The sequence below is a fragment of the Phodopus roborovskii genome, unplaced genomic scaffold, assembly GCF_943737965.1.
Source record: "Phodopus roborovskii unplaced genomic scaffold, PHOROB, whole genome shotgun sequence".
NCBI classification, from domain to species: domain Eukaryota; kingdom Metazoa; phylum Chordata; class Mammalia; order Rodentia; family Cricetidae; genus Phodopus; species Phodopus roborovskii.
In genome coordinates this window covers 17,648,779-17,673,207 of record NW_026125059.1, presented here as the reverse complement: position 1 = coordinate 17,673,207, position 24,429 = coordinate 17,648,779, and the positions used below count along the sequence as shown (strand labels likewise).

General features: G+C 37.7%; 1 protein-coding gene across 1 annotated transcript in view; it reads left to right on the top strand.

The window, feature by feature from the left end:
• The window catches only part of Top1 (DNA topoisomerase I), an 86,745-nt gene that overhangs the window by 48,287 nt on the left and 14,029 nt on the right, over nt 1-24,429 (top strand). The window contains exons 8-13 of the mRNA XM_051187354.1: nt 4,513-4,619; nt 11,525-11,640; nt 16,406-16,527; nt 17,361-17,483; nt 21,138-21,325; nt 21,586-21,730. Coding sequence (XP_051043311.1) covers nt 4,513-4,619; nt 11,525-11,640; nt 16,406-16,527; nt 17,361-17,483; nt 21,138-21,325; nt 21,586-21,730 — 801 coding nt within the window. The remainder of the gene's footprint in view (nt 1-4,512; nt 4,620-11,524; nt 11,641-16,405; nt 16,528-17,360; nt 17,484-21,137; nt 21,326-21,585; nt 21,731-24,429) is intronic.

The window sequence follows — 24,429 nt, the reverse complement described above, 5'->3', positions numbered from 1 at the left end:
ACAGGGGCACAGAGTATACATGGCCATTTCAAAATAGAGGGATGGGACAGAGAAGGAAAGATCAAACTAAAACAAGATTGAAATAATGGCAAGTCTATCACCTGTGGCCTTTGGTAGCATCATATGGACTCCAGTAGGCCTTTTTGTCCTGTCACCTGCAGCACAAATAGCCTATCTCTTGGCTCCCAACTCTGCCTGCACCTTTCCTCAGTGGGTATTCCATGGTTCTGGCATCTTTAACACCCTAAGGTTCCATTAACACTCAGGCTTTACCTGTATAGTTTGACGAAATGTCTTCTTGGAGCCTTCTAAGGAATCCTACTCTGCAATATACATTGCCTAGCCTCAATGACTTTCTGGGTCCTTGGTGTAAGCTTTTATGACTCTGTGACTTGAATTGTTGCATTCCTGCAAAACTGACATGTTACTAGGTTCTGCTTCAAACTGGAGATATATGGCCCCTTCTTCAAAGTTGTTAGGCCTTTGTGTGCTTTGGCAGATAAGCCTAGTACAGTTCAAGATGGGCAATTGCTATTGTCTGTGCAGTGGAGTAGGTTTCTCCTAACTAGTGTTTTATTTTCTTAACAAGTTGCAGCTACTTTGCACCTGCTCTATCTATAACTTGAAATTTTCTTTCCTAACAAAATTACACTTTTTTTTCCCCTTTTACTTACTAAGAATAGTGAGTGGGAACCATGCTATAGTTTGGTTTTATACTGTTTTTAAATGTGTTCCACCAAACATTCTATTCCATTATTTTTGAATTAATCTTACTGCTATTCTCAGACACAGGAAAAATATAGCCAGATTATTTTTCTGAATATAATAATAACAGATAATAATCTAGTTACCCATGTAATCTTCTGCCCCTCTGAAACCTCACAAGGTAGCAATTACTTTGTGTATTTCTATCAGCATTCATGTCTTCTACACTCCCATTAAACTTTGCTTACAATATTCTAGGACTTCTCTAGGTGGTAGGGCCAATATTTTCTTATTCAGATAGACTCATAAACCAATTCAGAAGTTCTACAAACCATATCCTGGATAGAATAACAGCCCCCACTTCTCACTACAAATATCTTACATTACTTATTGTTGTTTGTTGTGACAAGTTTTTTTTTTTTTTTAAAGAAAATAAACTTATAGGATAAAGACTCATGATTTTGGCTCATGCTTTGAGAATATAATCTGCTATTTTGTGGCATTCATGTTGGTAGCAGTATAAAGCAATAGAGAGCTGAATTGTTCTTATTCTGTTTACTTTCTGTCCCCCTCTACCCATTCATTCTGGCACCCCAGACCCTATGATAGTGTACCCACATTCAGAGTGGGTCTTTCATCATCAGTTAAGCATCTCTGGCAAAACCCACTATACAATGATGGCCCAGAGCTATGTTTCTGTGGTTCCAAATCCTGTCAAGTTGACTATGGAGATTAACCATCAAAGCATTTGATACATTTTTTATTTAATTTTTAATTTATTATTGCAAATTTGTTTTTATTTTCTTTGTGTTTTCCCCGTGAATGTGTATGTCCACCCACATGCACATGCTCACAGAAACCAGTAGAGAGCGCATCAATCCCTTGGGATTGGAACTAGTTGGTTGTAAGCCACCACATGGGTCCTGGGAATCAAACCCATTCTTTGGCAAGAACAGCAGATGCTTTTAACATCTGGACTATCACTCTAACATTCCCTTCCCTTCTTTTCTTTTCTAAATTTTATGTGTGTGAGAGTTTGCCTTTATATATATGTGTACCACCTGTATGTTAGGTGTTTGCAAAGGTTAGAACAGTGCATCAGATTCCTAGGACTAGAGTTTCAGATGATTGTGAACTAGTATGTGGGCTATGAACTGAATCCAATATCCTCTGTAAGAGGAGCCAGTGCTCTTAAGTGCTGAGCCAGCTCTCCAGAACCTAGCTTTGTTTGTGCTTTTAAGACAGGGTCTCACTTTGTAGGTCTGGTTGATTTGGAGCTCTCTGTATAGACTAGGTTGACCTCAAACTTAAAAAGATCCCTCTGTCTCCCTAATACTAAGATTAAAGATGTATGCTTTCCCCCCCCCCCCCCCGCCTACTTTGTATTTTTAAGATGAGAGTCTCACTCTGCCATACAGGCTGGCCTTGGACTACTGGCCATCTTCTTATCTCAACCTCTTGACTTCAGGGACTTTTAGACATGAGCCACCACTCCCCACTAACAGAATATTTTGATGTTGTTCTTCTACTTCTATACACCTACCTGTGTTCCTTGTACTTACAGTGTAATACTATAGCATTTGTTTTTTGTCACCACTTAGAGACCTAAATTTATCCGTACTTTCATGGAGTTATAGGATGTTCTCTAGCTAGTTCCATTAGTCATTTTTGTTGTTGTTGTTTTGTTTGCTTGTTTTGATTTTTTTGTTTGTTTTTTAAAATAAAACTAGGGTCTCATTATGCTCAGCAACAGCTACATAACCTTAATAAAATGGCAAACTGATTTCACAGCTACCTTGGTTATGATTGGGAGAGAGAACAAACCAAATGGTTTCTAGGTGGGCCATTGTAGACAGGTTTCTGTCTTGCCTGGTCCCTCAGCTGTTTAGTCCCAAATGAACACATACTGTCTTATTATATTAATTATAAACTGCTTGGCTGATGGCTCAGGTTTCTTATTTGCTAGTTCTCTCTTAATTATTAAACCGTTTCTATTAATCTGCATATCTCCATGTGGTCTTGGCATACTGGAGAATGCCCGGACCCTTTTCTTCCTCAGCAACTACATGGCATCTCTGGCCTCTCACCCTCTGCCTTCCTCTTTCTAGAATTTTCCTAGTCTGGTAACTCTGCCTATAATTGCTGCCTGACTACATCCTGCCTGTACATTGGCTGAAATAGCTTTATTCATCAACCAATAAGAGAAACATATATTCACAGCATACAGGAGGACATACCATAAATCATTCTTCACTGCTATATAAAACTTACCAAGTAAAAGTCTGATATAATGTTGAAAATGTAGAACAAGGAAATTCATTAGAAGAAATCAGGTTCTGTTAAGTATGGCTCTTCTACCTATTGAATGTTATACCTTTGTTGTGATGTGTGCTTGTTTTTAGATTTGTCTTTAATGGCATGAACATGCATGCACGCGCACACACACACACACACACACACACACACACAAAAGTTGGCCTCGAACTAAAAAAATTCTCTGCCTCTGTCTCCCAAATACTTAGGATTAAAAGTATATGCTACACCCTCTGTCCCCAAGCATATATATATATATATATATATATATTTTTTAAGATGGAGCCTTTTATTCTGTGTCCCAGGCTGTAGGACTTAGCTTGAACTCCTGTGACTTAGTTACTACTGCTTATACACACAAAGACACAGTACTTTCAACTGTGAACTACTTACAGTGGCACAATGAAAGAACATCGGTTGCACCTGTCGATCCTAGTACTCTGGGTGGGTGGGTGGTTGGGTGGGTGTGTGTGTGGGTGTGTGTGTGTGTGGGTGTGTGTGTGTGTGTGTGTGTGTATTGATCAAATCCAGCCCCCATTGCCTTCCTTTCAATTCCTGTCCTATCTCTTACCCAACTTTGCCTCTCATTCATTGTTGTTTTTAACCCACTGAGTTCATTTAGTGCTTTCTTAGAACATTGATGTGGGACCATAGTTAGCCTCTTAGGACCTGCATCCTTGAAGTAAACAGACTCTCCCTAACCTAGCAGTAAAGGTGGTTTGTTTGTTTTGTTTGTTTTTGAAACAGGCTCTTGCTATGTATCCCAAGCTGACCTAGTACGTGCTAGGCTACATTGGTGCTGAACTCATGATAGTCTTTCTGCCATATCTTCCTGAGTGACAGAATTAACAGGTGTGCACCACCATACCTGACTGATACCCTTTTATTGTGCCACTGTGAGCTGTTCACAATTGAGAGTATTCTGTTTGTGTGTGTATAAATAAGCAGTAGCACCTGAGTCAAAGAATTAGCTTTCAGGTAGAATACTAAATAAATTTTTACTACATAGCTTTTCTGTGAAGAGATTGAAAATGAGTAGATTTTTAAAGTAAGTGAGGAAAATCCCCTGGGATTACTGTTGTATTAGTTCCCCAGGCTTTCCTCATGTGGTATTATTTTTGAGTACTCATTTGTCAGAGGGATTGGGGAAATACTGACTATGGTGTAAATTATCAATAAATTCTTATCTGGGTGGTGGTGGGGGGAACTAGGTATACGATTTTTTAGTTTTATTAGCTTTTTTTTTTTTTTTTTTTTTTTTCCAAGAAAGGGTTTCTCTCTGTAGTGCTGGCTGTCCTAGAATTTGCTTTGTAGACCCTTGAACTCCGATTTCTGACCTGCTTCTGCCTTTCTGGTGCTGGGATTAAAGGTGTGTGCCACCACCTCCCAGCCAGTTACAGCATTTTTGTTTATAGTTTTTCTTTTAGGTGGCTCCCTAAAACACCTTTCAGGTGTGTAATTGTCCTGACTTAAGAGTTTTCTGTTTCTTTGTAGGATGGCAAATTGAAAAAACCCAAGAATAAAGATAAAGATAAAAAAGGTGCTGAGTCAGATAACAAGAAAAAGAAGCCGAAAAAGGAAGAGGAACAGAAGTGGAAATGGTAACCTTTCAGCACTGGGTTAAGATGCTAGGGCTCACTTTGATTGTGCAGCCCAATTAAGCGAGAGTTGAATCATTACGTTTTAATTTCCTGACATCTGAGGGGGAAATACTTAAAAAAAAAAAACAAAAAACAAAAACTCTATCTAAAATAAGTTTTTGGGGTCCTGATGAATTAATTTCCTAGCTCTAAACCTAGTGAATCTCAAAACTAGTTTCTTCTTGAATATAATGGGCTGTAGAAGTAGCCTATGTATAGAAAGGTGTGCAGCATAGGAAGGCACAAATACATTCATTCATTCCTTACAAATTATACCTACTAGTGGTGTAATATCTCAATGCATGTATACCCTCTATAATGTTAAATTAGGCTAAGCCTACCTATCTTTATGCTGAGAATTATCAGCATACTTTCTAGTGTCTTTTTCTAAGTACTCAGTTCATTATTGCTATTAGAAATACATTTACTGTGATAAATCATGTTTGGAAAACTGCCTAATAGGAGAACTTCACAGATAATCTTGGTGAATATTTATGTAATTGTAGAAAAATGAAGGTCTTTTGAATCAAAATATAAACAGCCATAATGAAATTATTAATATAACACATGAAAAACTAAAATTTTCAGGCTGGGGTAATAGACCTGTTGGTAAATTGCTTGTGGCATAAGCATGAGTACCTGAGTTCAGTTCCCAAGCACCCTTGTAAAAAGCAGAGCAAAGCAGGACACATCTGTAATCCCAGTGCTGGGGAGATAAAGCTGGACAAATTCCTGGAGTTTGCTGGCCATCAAGCCTAGCTGGATTTGAGAGCTCCATGTTGAGTTAGAAAACTTGTTTAAAAAAATAAGGTAAGACAGCTATGAAGAAGACATTTTAGATTTACTTCTTTCTTGTACGTATAAGCACCTGCAGTTCCAAAGATGTACACACGTGTGATCACATACCAACCCATAACATACCTGCAACCAATTATTTTTTTAATCTATATTTAAAAATTAACAAAATAAAACCAATGATGTAATTGGGTTGAGTATGTGTTACAGAGGGTGTGTCAGAGGGCAACTTCTTTTGGGATTGTTCCACCCCCCCCCCCACCCTACCCCCCTACCCCCCACCCCCGTTAGGTGTTGGGCATAAAGTCAAGTTGCCAGGCTTAAACACACACACACACCCTATCCCCCAACCCCCTCCCTTTACTTTCTGAGCCATCTTATTATTCCATAAGTTTGTTGTTATGTTGTTGTTGTTTTATTGTGTTTTTTAAATTGATTTTTTGTTTGTTTGCTTTTGAGACAGGGAGGCTGTCTCAAACTTATTCAGTAGACCAGGCTGGCCTTGGAATTCACGGAGATCTGCCTGTTTCTGCCTCCCTAGTGAAATTTTTAGAGAGAGATTACTCACTGGTTAGACACTTGTTGCCAAGCCTGATCACCTGAATTTGATTCCCAGAACTCACATGATAGAAGTAGAGAGCTAGCTCCTTTCAGTTTGTTTATATGATGGATTACATTGACAGATTTTTGTTTGTTGAACCATTCCTATATCTTTGGGATGGAACCTAATTGGCCATGGTGGATAATCCTTTTTGGTGACCTCATAAAATGAATTTAGCAATGTTCCTTCCAGACCCATTTATTTGTATTTACTCTGACTGGTTATTTAGAAAAGTGATGTTCCCAGCACTTCTGAGAAATGGGAAACAACAGTGCTCAGGGAGGCAATAGAGAACAGTTGAGCAGAAATGTGTCCCTATACTCAGTGGTTGGCATGTGGTGTGATATCATTTTTAATTAAAAGGGGGGGGTGTATAAAAGGAAGATGGCAGAACTTGTGAACCCTAGCCTTTATGAGGATCAGAGCTAAACAACAAAAGAATATATATGTCTAGTCTAGTTTATTTTATTTTATTTATTTATTTTTTTTTTTAAGCTTTTACTTCTCTGGTCTTTCCTAGAGTTCACAGAATGGTGATAAATGTTTATGTCCCAGCTCCTTTTCGTTTTTTGAGACAGGTTATATATGGCAGGTTGCATCTGCCTCCCAGTGCTTGGATTAAAGGTGGGTGACATCCCACCAGGATTTTATGGCTTTTAGTAAAACAGTCTTTAAAATAAATGATTATATAGTTTATATAATCATTTATATATCAGGAGTTGTTACTGGGAATCATGGGAATGGTTAAGTGAGTAATTACCATTCAATTGGATTTCTCTGGGTGGGTGCTCAAGAAATGTAGACTGGATTTCCTTGTTATTAGGAACTCTCTGTGGCCTCATCTCTTCTCTTGTGGGCCCTAATGTAGATGGAGTCTTACCCTGTGTATAGAATCAGGTGCCTTTGAGGGCTTTGGTGCCCCAGTTTTACTTTTGGGGATTGAAATCCATATCGAGTTTTGCCATGCACCAATTGAGATCAAAACTTTCACTTTAATTCTTATTTTGGTTCATGGGGGAGCTAGCTAGCATTTAAATAAAGGTGGTTGGTTTAGAAATGAAGTTTTTTTGCTGTCGATTATGCATGCTTTTATCAAATCTCATTGTTCAATTTATCTCAAACACTGTCCAGTGGCGCTTAGTGTTAGCTGCTAGAAATGGAGCATTGTTATGTTTCCCTTTACTTTCTCAGTGAAAGAATTAACACATTACCAGCACTGAACAAGCAGCCTTTCTCCAAAGTCTGACCACAAAAATAAATTACTGTGATTTTCTTTCTCTGTTTCATTATTATGGGAATGGGTAAATAGCCCAGGTCCCTGTGACTTTCTTTGATGTTTTATGTTTTTCTCATAAAGATAATGTTATGGTAATGTTTTTGTTCTATTCATGCAGTGCATTTAACTTACATGGCCCTGTTACCTATTATAGAACTGCATAAGGTTTCAGCTTTTTATTAGGTTAAGTATACCTTTATCTCTACTGACCTTATTATAGAACCAAGTTCCACTCAGATTTAAGAACTATGCAGAGGCCTAAAGAGATGGCTCAGTGTTTTAGAACACCTGCTGATCTTACAAAGGACCTGTTTAGTTAGCTTATAACTCTCTATAACAGCCCTCTTCTGGATACTGTGTGCATGTAGTATACATACGTGCATGCATGCATGCATGCAAACACATCCATAAAATAAAGCTTTTAAAAAGGAAAAACAAAAGCATGAATGAATCAGTAATAAAAAAACTTCTTGTTGCCAAATCATCCATCTTTAAAGACAAAATCAAAACAAGAACCAATTTAATTCTAAACAAATGATTCTTTACCAAAAGACTTGAAACTGCCAGGTTTATCACTACTGTTGGGTTGGAATTTAAATGGTGTTTAAAGGAAAGTGTTAAAAAGCATTTAGGAATACAATATTTTAAAGGAGTTAGTATTAAAAGACCAGTGTTCATGGGTCATGTCAGTGATAATGGAAAAAGAAAAGATAAGAATGAAAAAAAACCTTAAGGAATATGGATTGATACTCTTCCCTAATCTAATCTGCCCTTCATTCTAGATTGCTTCCAGAAACCTATAGTATTGGGTTTTTGTTTTGTTTTGTTTTTTACTTTATTACTTTTTTTAAATTTTACATGTCGATCCCAGTTCACCATCCCTCCTTCCCTTTTACCCTGTCTGCCCCCTCACATGAACCCTGACAACCCTCCCATTCCATCCCCCCACCCCAATTCCCCATGTAGGGCAATGCCATCCAGGTGGGGTCATGTAGATCTGTCAAGTCATTTGAAGTAGGGACTAGGACTTCTCTTTTGTCTCTAGGTTAAGGCAGTAACCCTCTATAGGGAATGTGTCCACAAGGTCCTTTTGTGCACCAGGAATACATCTGATTCCACTGTCTGAGGTCCCTTAAAGTGCTCAGACCTTCTAGCTGAGACCCATATTCAGGGGGTCTGAGTCAGCCCCATGCTGGATTCCCAGCTATCAGTCTGGGGGGCTCATTAGCTCCTCCTTGTTCAGGTCAGCTGTCTCTATGTGTTTCTGCAACCTGGTCTTGTCCTCTCTCTTTGCATCTGGATTCTACTTCGATTCAGTGTTTAGTTATGGGTGTTTGCTTCTGTTTAGTTGTTGATCTCACTATCAGGGATTGGGTTTTAATCTTTTTTTTTTTTTTTTTTTTTTTTTGAGAAAGGTTTATCTGTAGTTTTGGAGCCTGTCACTTTGTAGACCAGTCCAGCCTCGAGTCACAGACCCACCTGCCTATGGCCCGCAAGTGCTGGGATTAAAGGCGTGTGCCATCACTCCCAGCTTTCATTGAATCTCTTAATCTGCTTAAATGACAAGAAAGTTGTTATAGATCCTGAAGAAAAACTATGTTTTGAATTTGGAGGGATTGTGAAAAACGGTTTGGATTGGAACTTTAATTTTAAAACAATAGAGTTGGTGACAAATAAAAGGGAGACATGGTGTTCTGAACCTCTCTACAATTACACTGTGCCTGTTACAGCAGATTTAAATTACTTGCAGAAACCTTAACATGCTTGCAGACATTTTAGAGAGCTGTAGATTTGGGGGTTAGATAAATATTTTCCTGCATCCACGCTTTTGCCATCAGCTAGTAGAGTAACTATCTAAAAAGTGGTTGTTGGTTATAGGAGCTCTTCATGGTTCCTTCCAGACCTAAGACATAAAAATGCACATAAAATTTGTCATCTTAACATAAAGCTGTAATGAGAGACCACTTTATACTATTACAAAGCTGTAATGGGATCCATTAAGATGGAAACAAAAGAGAATTGTTGGTGGGATAGAAATTATAATCCTTGTGTACTCTGGAGGGAATGGGGGGGCATCAACTGTAGAAAACAGGAAAGGCACCTCTACTACTATATTTGTTTGTTTATCTGCTTGTTTAAGAATCAGCCTCCTGGGCTGGAGAGTGGTTAAAAACAGTTGTTGCTTTTTCAGAGTTCCTGGGTTCAATTCCTAGACCCACATAATGATCCACAACCATCTGTAGTCCCATTTGCAGAGATCCAAGAAACACACACGGTACACATACATACATGTGAGCAAAATATTCATAGACACAAAGTAAATAAATAAAAAAAATTGGGGTGGGGAAAGGAGAATCAGACTCTCTGTAGTTGGTTTGGCTGGTCTTGGATTACTTGCTCAGTTTTCCATTTTTCCTCAGCCTTCCATGTTACTGGAACTGTAGGGCCATGCTATTATGGCCAATAAGGAATTCTTTGGGTACTCATAATATTAACCCTTTATTAGATTTCCAACTTTCAGTTATTTTCTTTCATTGTGGGTTGCCTTTCAAGTTTCATGAATATACCATTTGATCCACAAGTATTTTTAATTTCGATGTAGCACAACTTATGTGTGCTTTTGTTGTTGCTTTTGGTATTATAGTCAAGAAGTCACTGCCAAATTCATTGTTATAAACCTGCTCCCTTTTACTTTCTCCTAAATATCAAAATGCATTTTAGCTCTTATATTTAGAATTTTAATTTCTTGGTTCGTTTTGAGTTAACTTTTTGTATGTAGTATAAAGGACTTGCCCAGTGTCATTCTTTGCAAACTCCATTGTTTAGAATCTGTTCTCTAACCATTGGATGGTTATAACTCTTGTTGAAAATTACTTGACAATATATGTGGACTGCAGTTTTATATAACACTATTATTGCAGCTTGATTGTGTATTTCTTACTCTGTTTCTGAACTTTGTTTAAAATATTGAATTTGGAATTAATAGCAGAACAAGCCAGGCAGTGGTGTCACATGCCTTTAATCCTGACACTTGGGAGGAAGAGGCACTGGATTTGTGGCCAAGTCTGGTCTATAAGAGGGAGTTCCAGGATAGCCAGGGCTACACAGAGAAAACCTGTCTCAAAACAAAACCCCCCAAACAAAGCCCTCAAACCAAAATAGGAGTCCATAAAATTCTTTTTGTTTAGTTGTATCAGTATAGATGGAGTCTGAGAAGTTTAAAAATAATCTGTATGTCAGATGCATTCTATCTCACTGATTGTTTTCAAACTGTGAGGATGGTAAGATCTATCTGTCTGTAAAGGAGGTGTTAAAGACATCTGCCATTTTGACATGTAAGATACATTGGATCTAATTGGTGAATTTATAATCGACTAAATACTAGAATGACACTAGAAAACTATAGATTTTGTTAGATCTAATATGTATTATAGGTATGTGTAAGAAGATCATTTTATAAGGATAATTGCTATTTATTGTGGATTCTTCCACAACTAATATCAAAATTGAATTCAATATAATTTCAATAGTTCTTTAATTGTACTATCTATAGTTTTTATGTATATTTGATTTTATTTTAAATAAAAACATTTCAGAAATTTGTGATTTATTTAGAATTTTGCCTCAAGTGTCTATTAGATAGATCGATGTATTTCAGAAGTGCTTTTAACTTAGTAGCATCGGTTAAACTAGCATTTCATTCTTTTTGTTGCATTTGAACATTTTGTTTGATTGTTTTGTTTCATTTTTTGTTTGTTTTCTTGAGACAAGATGGTACTAGCTATGTAAACCAGGGTGTCCTAGAACTAACTCAGTCCTGCTTGCCTGTCTCTCAAGTACTGGGACTAAAGATATGTGACATCCTGCCTGGCTGTGTTTTGTACTTTCCTCCTACTGTCATTAATATAGTAATGCCTCCTTTGTGTATACCACTGTGGCATATTGTTAAGAGCACCATGGCAGAACAGTTATCCCCATGTTCATATTACCTAGTTATTGCTGGGCTCTTTGAGTGATCGTCTTTAATACCTACTATCTTTGAACTGAAACCATTCTTTCATCTTGCTTGAAATTGCTGCCTTTTTCAGTGAGATGTAGGTTATTCTTATCCAGCCTTTGAATGAGTATCTAATCAGTTGATCAGTAAGGATTTTTTTATTACATGATCACTCAATAAGTCTTTGTCTTTGACAGGTGGGAAGAAGAACGCTATCCCGAAGGCATCAAGTGGAAATTCCTAGAACATAAAGGACCTGTCTTTGCTCCACCATATGAGCCTCTTCCAGAGGGTGTCAAGTTTTATTATGATGGTGAGTTATTTCATGTTGTCTAAATTTTGGCTAAGAAGAGTTTGCTTCTCTTGGGATAGAAAATGAAGGCACTGCCTCTGCTGGACAGTCCTATCTAGTTACTTCACTTTGTTTTATTGACCATGTGGTTTGGGAAAAGGAATCTCAGGTGTTTAATTCATAAGGGTCCATTTGCTGCTTTAAAAAACACCATAAGAAAAGGGACTGTTGGTGTCTTATCTGTAATCCTAAAAAGGTTGGCTCATATCCAGCATGTGGCCTACTCACTGAAGGATTTTATCTGAACTCAATTTCTGGGGAGCTGTTCTGTTCTGTGAAGTTTTTAGAAAAGACTTACTTGAATAGTAGCATTTTATTTTAATAATAATATATGCCAATAAACTGCTTATCACTAGAAATAGTATTTGTCAAAGGATTAGCTGCCTTCACTCAGCCTGTAGGTAGAAATCATAAGGTGTATCACTCACTCTATGTAGTGCAACATTGACTTTAATGGGTGAATTTTAAAGAAATGGCTCTGTCTAGGCCTCTTGCTTTTGTTTGTTTGCATATTTACTCAACTACTTATTTGTTTAGATAGCCTCATTTATTTATTTGCTTGTTTATTTAATGAATGTTTGAGTACAACTTTATGGCAAAAGAGGGCATCAGATCTTACTATAGATGATTGTGAGCCACTGTGTGGTTGGAGGGAATAGAACTCAGGATCTCTGGAAGAGCAGCCAGTTCTCTTAACTGCTGAGCTGTCTCTCCAACCCAAGACATTTTCTGACTACATAGCCCTGCCTGGACTGGAACTTGATGTTGTTGATCAGCTTAACCTTGAGTTCAGTTGATTGACCTACCTCTGCTCCCTAGGCATGTGCCACCTTACCTGGCCTATTCGGATCTCTTGGAAATTTCCATTTTGGCTGAGAGCTACATCATTTGTGTTTTTGTCATTGATTTGACAAATTTGAGAGTAGTCTTTCACAGGCCTTTTACTAATAGTGATTCCTTCTTTCCTAGAGTTCTGTCCAAGCATGCTAGAGTCTTGTTATTCAAACCTTAAGTATCCATAAGGTTCACCAAGTATATCTGGCTCCTTTAATAGATGAGGGATAGGACATGGTGCTTTTGAACCAAATACTCTTTTACCAACATGGTGATATATTGGATAGGAAGGCTACTGAGAAACTACCTGTGGCAAGCATTCAAAAGTTATTTGGTATTTCTCTGACCATCAGCAATGCTTCAGGACCATAGATGCCTGTGGGTTTAGGATGGGATAGGCTTATGATCATCCAACATTTCAAATCTGGATGTCAGGGAATTTAAATTACAACATGACACTACAAAGTGAAATGTTAAGGGCCAACAAGATGTCTCCATAAGGGTACTTCCTGCGAAGCCTGAATACCTCAGTTTAATCTCTAACACCCACATGGTGAGAGAAGCAAATCCTGCATGCTGTCACTGACCAGTACACTGCACACTTATATACACATGTAATTAAAAAAATGTAAAACTTGGATGCTCCATATCGTTAAAGATATTATGTGACGTTACTTGGGGATTTAAAATTGTGTATGAAACAAATTTGTTATAAGCCTGGGTCTCATCATCAAGATAACTCATTTCTCTCTCTCTCTCTCTCTCTCTCTCTCTCTCTCTCTCTCTCTCTCTCTTCCTTTTAATTAATTTATTTTGAGGCAGGGTCTCACTATATAACCTTGGCTGGCCTCGAGCTCAGAGGTCCACCTATCTCTGCCTACTGAGTGCTGGAATTAATGACGTGCACCACCATGCCCAGCCTGATACCTCATTTCTCTCTCTCTCTCTCTCTCTCTCTCTCTCTCTCTCTCTCTCTCTCTCTCTCTCTCTCCCTCCCTCCCCCTTTCTCTCTCCCTCTGAAATTTGGGGGGGAGGGGGAGAAATGAAAGCCTAAATATTTTTGGTTTCAGATGTTTCGGGTAAGGGATATTCAATTAGATTTGACCAGAGGGCTCATTCTGTATGTCAGGAAAATGTGTTTATTGAATATGCTTGTATTCAGACACCTAAGTCCTAGCAATAGAAACTACTGATTCAATCTATTTTGGAAGCTAACAGCATTAAGACACTTCATGGTCTGACTGCTAAACAGTTTGATCAAAAAGCACAAGACCACCTACACATTGGATACTCATGAAAATACTTGAAGTTAAACTTCTGATGAGATGAATTCTAAGGCCTTGAAAAAGACCAATGCTGATATTTTGTAGTCTGTTCTGGGCTAACCTAGACAAGCCTCACTGTGAAGGTCATGGTGATGATGGATAGAGACTAGATCCCTTTATCTTGGGATCTTATTTTTCAGTGTAGGAAACTAATGCATAGAACCAGCTCATCATTGGCTCTGGTCCCTTCCTCCATTTTTCTGGCCCTCCACTACTGGAGCACTGATCTTTTCTCTGTGTGTGCTTCTGGGATTTCCTCCCTGTGGTTGTAAAACTCCTATGTGTCCACGCTGATAAGTAAGTACTGGTAGGCACAACCTAGTTGCTGAAGCACAGAATTGCAGCCTCAGTGTCAGCTGACTCAACAGTTACCATTTCCAGGAACTTAGATTCTTCCACAAAGTACTATTGCTGGGAACCCACACACCTTCCACCCACTGCCATGTTGTAGGAGCTGTTGGTTAATCTTTCCATAGCCTGTTTTTTAAAAAAAAAAATAAATAAAAATAAATAAAACAAACAAACAAACAAAAAAAAAAAAACAAAAACAAAAACTAGCAGCTTTTTTATTGGGACAAAGCCAGTGAAATAGTCCAAAGACACCCTCATCCCCAAAATAAAAGCATTATTGAATATTTAGTTTATGAAACATGCCAGGAAACACATTCATTTACATTTTTTTTCTTTTATCTTTTTGTTTTGTTTTGAGATGGTGAAGGCTAGCTTCAAACTCATAATCCTCCTGAATGCTACAATAGGCCAGTGATGCCTTGGCTTCTTTTTTGTTGTTTATATATGAAACATGTTGCAGTTTTGCTGGAAACTCTAGTTCAGGTCTGAGGGTGGGGTGGGAGAGGAACAGGAACAGGAAACCTCTTCCTCAAAGTCTTTTAACAGAAGCTGAAAAGGACTGAGGAGGAACTACACCACCTATTGCTATAAATATCAAGTTATGTCTTCCAAGCTGATCCTCCGCTATCATACAAGTTTCAGTTTTGTCCTGTATTCCCTATGTCCATATAGCCAGGAAGAGCACATCCAGACATTAAGATGTCTTCTGAATTGTATAAGGAGTAGGCTTCTGGTTAAGTCTTATATTTCTGTAATAAATGTGAATCCTTTTGAATTATTAGTACTTATGTAATTGTAAATCAGTGGGATTGCATTTAGTCTCATTTAGAATGCAGCCAAATATTATCATGTCATAGATTGCTTCATAGTATTGCAAAGTGGTAGGGTTTTGGGGGGGGGGAGTTGTTGTTTTTTGTCTTTAGAAAAGATAGAAATTGAGTCTAGAAATACAATATTATCTTTGAATTATTTGGTAGGTTAAACTCCTAAAAGTACTTTCCTTTCACTGACATTTCTGATCTAAGTAAGGTATATAAAACTTACGCTTACTCCAGAATTTCCGTATCAGTTTAGTGGCTTTCCTTGTAAACATAGAGATTTTTTTTTTTTTTTAGAGTAGCTTTTACATGTACTTACATGCTGCCCAGACCCAGCCACACCTTGTGCTGTGAATAGATTGGAATTTCCTGAAAGAGCAGAGTTCCTGGTACTGTTCCCAGTGTTTCAGGTGCAGTGTACACCAGTGTTGCAGAAAGTGCCGTTTCTGGCTGCGGTGATGGCTCAGTGGGTAAAGTACTTGCTGTGCAAGTCTGATGACCTAATGCTGTTCCCTTAGAACCCACATCAAAGTTGGATGCAGTAGCATACTTTGTAATTCCAGCATGTCCCCCTGGAAAGATGGGAAGTGCAGACAGAAGAACTGGCATGAACCTCTCTGCCACCTAGCCTGTATATAGCAGTGAACAAGATGGAAGGCAAGGACTGACACCTAAGGCTCTGACCCCTACATGGGCACCCTACATACACCCTACATACAAGGACACATACACATACACACAACACATTTTCCAATTCTAGGTCTAGGATTGAGGCCCAAAACTTGATATTTATAGCAATCTTGTGTGTGATACTTTTTTTCTATGAACCACCTTTGTGTATCAAAGTTCTAGAGGAAGGCTTTTTATGTGGGAAATCTGGGCATGCCTACTATGAATATACATTTTTATTCATATTCCACCACGTAACTTTGAAGAAGAAAGATGCCTATTTCTTTTCCCCACAATTCCTTTCTTCCACTCCCTGCCCCTATCCTTTCCTCCCCTTCTTGAACAGAGGCTGCTTAGCTTAGCAGTGGCAGGAGTTCTGAGGATTTGATTTTTAAAAACCATTGAAGAGGTGTAAAGGACCCTGCTTGCTGAAAGGAAAAGGAAGAGTGGCTGGGCCTTCCCCAGGTCATCCCTTACCTGAGCAGGCACCTGGGAACAATTAACTGGCATAGTCTCCAAAAAAAGACCCAGGTAAATATCTACTGAGGAGAAGGAGAAGTTTTATTAAGATATATAACAGTATGTTGCTCTGTTGTTGTTATGGTGATGTGTCAGCAGACCCTTGTATACTTTGGAGAGGTAAGCCATTAGTAAAAATGTCTCCAGTATTCAATACATATAGAATATGAATGATGTGCCTCACTGATTTGAGCCATTTTCTTCCTTTAGGTAAAGTTATGAAGCTGAGTCCCAAAGCAGAAGAAGTAGCTACATTCTTTGCAAAAATGCTTGACCATGAATATACTACTAAGGAAATATTCAGGAAAAATTTCTTTAAAGATTGGAGAAAGGTATTATGGCCCATGTGTTCATATTTTAATAGTTCATAAAAGTGCTGACTAGAAGGTATAACCCATGCATTAATGTTTTAATAGTTTGTTTAAAAGAACAAACTATAGTTTAGTCAACAATTTTTATGAATTTTATTGTAGTAAAAGATGTATGTCTTTTGTTTCTTACTATTTTAATGTGGTTTTGTCCAACAAGAATGTTTTTTTTCCTCCCAGATTTTCATGGGACTGCAGGAAGGAGTTGATCAGATAGGTTATACAGAAAACTTTGATTCCAGCTGAACAAAGGGAAGTTTGTTTTTGCAGGCAATGTCCTCTGCTGTCTTTGCACAGCATTAATCTGACCTCCTCCTCCATTTTGATTCATGTTGGCTTATCTGTACTGTTAGCCTAGGTAAAAACTGTATCGTTCTCCATTTTTGCATAATGTGAACAAAGACTGAGTTAAAATTTACCATCTAAAGCTTTCTAAAGGCAGAATTAATAAGAACAGGAATAGTAGTCCTATAGGAGAATAAGAAAAAGTATTTCTCTCCTTACCTAAATGTTTCTCATGTTGCTGTTCCTATGTTTGGTGCTCATGAGTTTGTATTTTTGTCAAGAATACCCCCAAAATGAGTAATTTTTCTTCATGATAAGTCACTTAAAATATTTTTATACTAAAAGGTTATAGCTTATTACAGATCAACACTTCCCACTCCCCAAAAAGAAAACACCTTGCCGAGATTGGCTACCTTTCTTGACACCTTTGACTTTAAAAAGAAAAAAATTACTTTGATTACAGAGAAATAGAAGGACTTATTAATATATTTACATTCTTTTCATTCAACTAGGAAATGACTAATGATGAGAAAAATACGATTACCAACCTAAGCAAATGCGACTTCACACAGATGAGCCAGTATTTCAAAGACCAGTCAGAGGCTCGGAAGCAGATGAGCAAGGAAGAAAAATTGGTATGATAGGATTTATTAAACTAGAAAGTTTTGAATAGTAATTACTTGTCTAATTTTCTTGTTTCTTGTGACACAACATTGATTTTATTTTATATTTTCTGTATTAACGATTAACTTAGTAAAGTCCTACTACTATTTGTTTTTTGTTGTTGTTTTGTTTTTCTTTTGTTTTTATTTAGATTGAGCTTTGTGAGGACTTAGTAGCAATCAGTAACTTTACTGCTGTAGTGTTTAAGCATGGGGAGCCCTGCCCTCTTGGCTACATGTACTCAAGTTTAAGACACATGAATTAATACTGGCCATGTACCTACCCATTCTTTTGGGGTGTTTTACTTTGGCATCTAGCCACTGTCATCCATCTCCATTCCCCAGTATTGGTCATACTCATTGTGAAAGAGCCTCTAGTATCTAAGATTGTACTTTCTCTGCAAGCTGTCTGTTTTCATAAATGGATATATGTTTATTTTCATATTCTTGGAGTAGTTGAAACAAACTATATAGCCTTCAAGCTTAAAATATTTTCTGTGTAGGAAAAGTGGCCAAGCCCTAATTTAGAGGAATCTAAAGTAGGTTTTTTTCCCCCCCCCCCCCAACCAGGGTCCAGAAATTAAGGATTTCAAAGAATTTTTTTGTATTTCATGGTGCTGTAGTTTTGGCATTGTAAAGGATTTGTAATTTAAGTCACTTAATGTTTATTTTGGTCCATACTTTTATTGGGTTACTCCAACTTGGCAGCTATCTGTGTTGGTACTTGCCTATAATCCCGGTATCCAGGCTTGAGGCAAGAGGATTACTGCAAATTAAGTTCCATTCTGGACTGCAAAGCAAAAACCAAAATTGCATTAAACTTTCATTTTAGGTTTATTTTATCTGTAGTTTTTGAAGTCACTGAAATTTGGTCTATTGTTTACTTAGAGGATTTTTAAAACTTTTAATTGTATGTTCATGCATATATACATATATACGTGTGTGTGTGTGTGTGTGTGTGTGTGTGTGTGTGTGTGTGTGTGTGTGTGTGTGTGTGTGTGTGTATAGATACCCTTGGAGACCAGAAGATGTTAGATCACCTAGAGCTGTTACATGCGGTCACATGCTGCCCAGCATGGGTTCTAGGAACTACCTTAAACATGGAGCCATCTCTATAGCCCCAGTGTTTTTAAACATAAAGAATGCTTGTATAAACATTGTCTTGTCTAGGCCCCTGGCAAGGGTGCTTGTTGCCAGTACGCTGAGCAGGACTTAGTTATTAAATCACTACATACAATTCATACCACTATGGGCCATGATGTTACACTCTTAAAATTTCAGAACTAGGATGAGCTAAGGCAGGAAGATCAAGAGTTTAAGGGTAGTAAGGTCCTGACTAAAAGCCAAAAACAATAACAGGGAAGGAAGAGGAGGCAACCCATCACTAATCACCATATATAAGGTAGAGGAGAATGATTAGAAAATGACGCTGAACTCCCAACATATACCCATACTTTTGTGGACTAAGGATCACTTACATTGTATAAAGTATGGGGCTGGGAATTCAACTCTGTAGCACAAACAATAAAAGACCCAGAAACAGATACTGGGGTTCAAGCTTCAAGCAGAAGATCAGAAAAGCAAAGGGGCCAGCCACTAGTTCTTACCTCTACCCATGCTCAGATCAAAGGGGCAATCTTCAAACTGTTCCCCACTTTACTGCTCCGTAGATTCACTTAGACTTCTATGTTCTCCTTCATGTGGCTAAAGACTAATTCTGAGACTGAATACCTCTCAAATCCTGGGATTATAGGCATGAGCTCTGATTCCCTCTCCAGTAGCCCAGGGTGGTCTTGAACTCAGAGGTCCTTCTGCCTTTGATTCCTGGAATTAAAGATGAGTACCACCACTGCCTGATCTCTATAGCTTGAGACTGGCTTTGCTTTCTGAATCCTTAGGCAAGCTCTAATAAATCAAAAATAATGTATCACTGCACAACTCAGTATGAGAATGTCTCCCTAACAAGCAAAGCCCCAGGTTTGCTTCACCCCAGAAAACAAAACAAAACAAAACAAAACAAAAAAAAATATATACCACATACCCAATTAAGAATTTGGAGATGGTAGGGCTGGAGAGATAGCTCAGAGGTTAAGAGCACTGACTGCTCTTCCAGAATTCCTTAGTTCAATTCCCAGCAACCACATGGTGGCTCACAACCATCTATAATGAGATCTGGTGCCCTCTTCTGGTGTGCAGGTATACACACAGCCAGAACACTATACATAATAAATAAATAAATAAATAAATAAATCTTAAAATCAAAACAAAAAAGAATCTGGAGATAGGAAATCTGAGATATTTCTCATGGGAAATGCTGTTCAGTGAAGTGGCTCTGGCAATGTTCTTTTAAAGAGATAAAGAAATGGTAGGGCAATTTTGCATACTACGCCGGTGTTCTATACCTGAGCTATATCTCCAGCCCATAGTATGAATTTTTATTTTTAATTAAAATTTAATATATAAAACTAAAAAGAAACAATGATATCACACACCAAAATTAACCAGACCCAAAGTGTATTATCTCAATGAAACAGAACAGTCATTCTGTAGGTTAAATTTCATACTTTGACTACCATTCATATATAGTCATTTATGTGAAAGTGTAAAATTATATCATATATATACACACAATATATTTTTGTATAGTTATGTAATTTCACACTTTCATATATACATATCTTTACTATATGTGTGTGTGTACATACAATACATACATATTTGGTTTTTCAAAACAGGGTTTCTCTATGTATCCCTGGCTGTCCTGAAATTTTCTCTGTAGTGTGTAGTTCAGGCTTGCCTTGAACTCAGAAATCTGCTTACCTCTGCTTCCTGAACGCTGGGATTAAAAGTGTGTGGCACCACTGCCTAGCTGGCAAATATATTTATGTACTTATCCAACACAAAACAACAAAATAACAAAGTTGAAACTAAAGGGGGAAAGTTAGCTTTATATCCTTTCTGTGACTTAATTCTTTTTTACCTGCATTCAGTCCTTCCTTGATAGCTGACATTTAACTCTTACCTCTCCTTTTTCATAGTATAAATTTTTAAAGTTAATATTCAAAATTATTTGTAAGGAATGGGGCTGCTGCAAGCCTAAAGACTTCCATGAAGCCCTGGCTCTGCTCCCAGAACTGCATAAAACCATGTGTAGTGGTGATGGACATGCTTGTAATATTAGCCCTTGGGAAGTGGACACAAGAAAATCAGAAATTTAAGGTCATTCTTAGTTTTATAGAGAATTTGAAGATACATGATGCCATATCCTTAAAACTAAATTAAGGTAAAAATAAAAATAAATGACATTCATAAATCTATACACTTTACAAGGGTTGAAGCTATAGCTTAGTGGTTGAGTGCTTACCTAGTATACATTAGACGTAGATCAGTACTACAAAAGACAAAATGAGAATCTGTTAACTGTGGAAAGTCAGTTATTCTCAATAGATCTGTTGGTAATTTATTATATATAAGTTTAAAATAAAGTAGACATTATTTGAGTTTATTTCTGAGTGAAATTTAGAATTTACCTTGACCTTTCTCCCACAAGAGATGAAAATAAGTCTTAGCAGGCAGGAGTTGAAATCCATTTGAGTCCATTTTGAGTACTTCCTTGCTCTATTTCAGAAAATTAAAGAAGACAATGAAAAATTATTGAAAGAATATGGGTTTTGTGTCATGGATAATCATAGAGAGCGGATTGCCAACTTCAAGATAGAGCCTCCAGGGCTTTTCCGTGGCCGAGGTAACCACCCAAAGATGGGTATGTTGAAGAGAAGGATCATGCCTGAGGACATCATTATCAACTGTAGCAAGTGAGCACAAAGGTTCATCTTTATGGGCAGAAATGAGATCCAGATCTTTTTTCACAAGGCTAGTTGGGAGTATTCATGGTGTTAAAAAAGAGTAGATCTTTGAAAATATCCTAATATTTCCATGGGTGTCCAGAATTGTGGTGTTGTGGGGCACTGGGTTGGAAATACATACTTAGCAGATAGGTCCCCTTCTGGTTATGAACAGGGACATTGTTTGTCACTTTTCATTTTATATCCCTTCTACATGGTTATTTTCACAGAGATGCCAAGGTTCCTTCTCCTCCTCCAGGACATAAATGGAAAGAAGTCCGACATGATAACAAAGTTACTTGGCTGGTTTCCTGGACGGAGAACATCCAAGGTTCTATCAAATATATCATGTTGAACCCAAGTTCTCGAATCAAGGTAAGCATAACTACAGTCACACCTCTTGGTGGGGCTGATAATCTCCTTCTCTCTCTCTTTTGCTTGAGTTACAGTATGCTTTCTATACTTGTTTTAACAAGTTAAAAACCTACCTTCTCCCCTGAAAGGAGGCAAATATTTTCATGGTTATCATTACTTGTTAACCTCCCCAAGATATTTCATTTTTTGTCTGTCCTATTGTAATTTTGCCTATGGAAATTTTCTGAAATCCTACTATGTCTCAACCATAGTGTATTTATGGTAATGGCAATTGTACAGATGCAGCTTTTGCCTTCACAGTTACTGTTTACTATTTGGTGGTCAGGGTGTGAGAAAAGTAAAAATTATTTTCTCTGAATATAGAAATGTAGAGCTTCATATACTAGCTTTAATATTTTTTTTTTTTTTTTTTTTTTTTTTTTTTTTTTTGGTTTTTCGAGATAGAATTTCTCTGTATTGCTTTGGAGCCTGTCTTGGAATTAGCTCTTGTAGACCAGGCTTGTCTCTGACTCACAGAGATCTACCTGCCTCTGCCTGCCGAGTGCTGGGACTAAAGGCATGCACCATCACCACCTGGCTTATATACTGGCTTTTTTAGGTTTCACATAAGTTCCTTTAGGACCAGTTTATGATTGATGTATTAAAAACCCACCATATACTATCTTACACACCTGTGTATTGTTTTGAATTGTTCAACTTATTGAGAGGGACTGTCTTGGTATCTTGTGAGCCAACTAGCTATAAACTCTGCTCTGGAGAGTTCTACAAGCTTCCTTCATCAGACCTTACAGAAATGTGAACTGTAACCAAAAGAGAACAACAAAAGACAGAGTTTTATGTAGTCTAGAATTGACTACTCTCTCACTGAAAAATACTATCTAGGTATGTTCTTCAAATCAATTGCAGAATAGTTTTTCTAGTTCTAAATAAATATAGAATCAGGAAGGAGAGCAGAGAAAGACAGTTAAAAAAGCATGCTTCTCTTCTGTAACTAGCTTGCAGATCTATAGAAGGATAAAAAACAAACCATAGTTTTATTACTTTACACACTTTTAGATTGGTAGGCAAATTGTGTAAGGATCCAATTTTGTTAGAAGAAAGGTAACTGTTCTTATTAGCTAGGTAGTGGTGGTGTACGGCTTTAATCCCAGCACTTGGGGGGCAGAGGCAGGTGGATCTCTTTCAAGGCCAGCCTGGTCTACAGAGTGAGTTTCAGGAGGAAAGCCCGAGCTACACAGAGAAACCCTGTCTTGAAAAACAACAATAACAACAACAAAATAGGGTAGTTATTCTTAACATACTTAATATTCCTTTTTAAAGGAAATCAGATTACAGTTAGATCTTTAAAAGGTCTTCGAAACAGACTTTGGTGCTTATGGACAAAGAGGGGAAGTAAAAAATATGTTAAGATACATGGGGACGTGAAAAGTAACACGGGAACTGTCAAATGGGGTTAGGGGAAATGGTTCAATGGGTAAGAAGACCTGATCTGAGTTCACATCTCCCATAGAAAGCTGGGCATAGCCATGCATGCCTGTAACCCCAGTGTTGGGACAGATACATGTTGATCCCAGGAACCCACTGGTCAGCCAACTTAGCTGAGATTGTGAGCATCAGGTTCAGTAAGAGAGTCTGTCTTAATCAGGTAGAGGGTCTAGAGAGATGGCTCAGTGGCTAATAGAACTGGCTGTTTTTCCAAATGACTAGCACCCACATGGCAGCTCACAAGCAGTTCAGTTCCAGGGGATTTGAAGCCTTCTTCTAGCCTCTGAGGGTGTTGTGCATGCATGTGGTACACAGGCACATTACCTATACAGAAATAAAAATGAAGCTTTTAAAAGGTGGAGATTCTTATGCTTGCATAGGAATTTGTGTCTACATGCACATATCACACACCAGTGTGCATGTACACCTACAGGACAACTCCTAAGTAATACTGCGCTTCCATAATATTGAGAATGTACTGAATGTTAGTTACACTAATGATAAATTCTATGTATATTCACTCACCACAGGCAGAAATTTGTCAATCTATGATGAGTATTATTTTATTGTTAAATGGCTTTTTCATGTAAGTTGGTATTTAATAACCATAACAGACGTATGTATATTCATGGTTCTACTTTGTTGATGAATAAATTTAGTCTGTGGGAATTTAAAAAAAAATTGTGCTAGATCTGATAGCTGGTAACTCTGTCAATCTCCTTTGAAAGTAATTTAGATCTCCAATCTCATGCTCTCCCATGACATCCTGCTGTTAAATTGTGGCCAATCTTGAATAACATGCCAAAGAAAAGACTGTTCTGTTCCAGGAAGAAGACCACTTAAGGACTTTAAGTGGAAGGGTGTCTTAAACATAGGTTGCCAACTTTAGCAAGATTAGTAGGAATGACATGTAATCATACCAATAAATATAAACTATGACAAATGCTGCTGAGTAGAGTAGGAATATACCATTTAAGAATATACCCAGGGGCAGATCATCTTTGTTCAAAAAACGTAATATTTAAGGTTTGATTTATGGGGTGAATAGAAATCTTGTTTGTCCCTGAAAAGAGAAATAAAGGGAATTAGCATTCCAGAGAGAGTATAAGACCTTCTGAAGTCTCAGCCATGAGAAAGAGCTTAGATATTTGGAGAACTTTAAGAAGACCAGCATAGTTGGCCTAATTTGAGCAGAAAAGAGACATAAAGAAGGC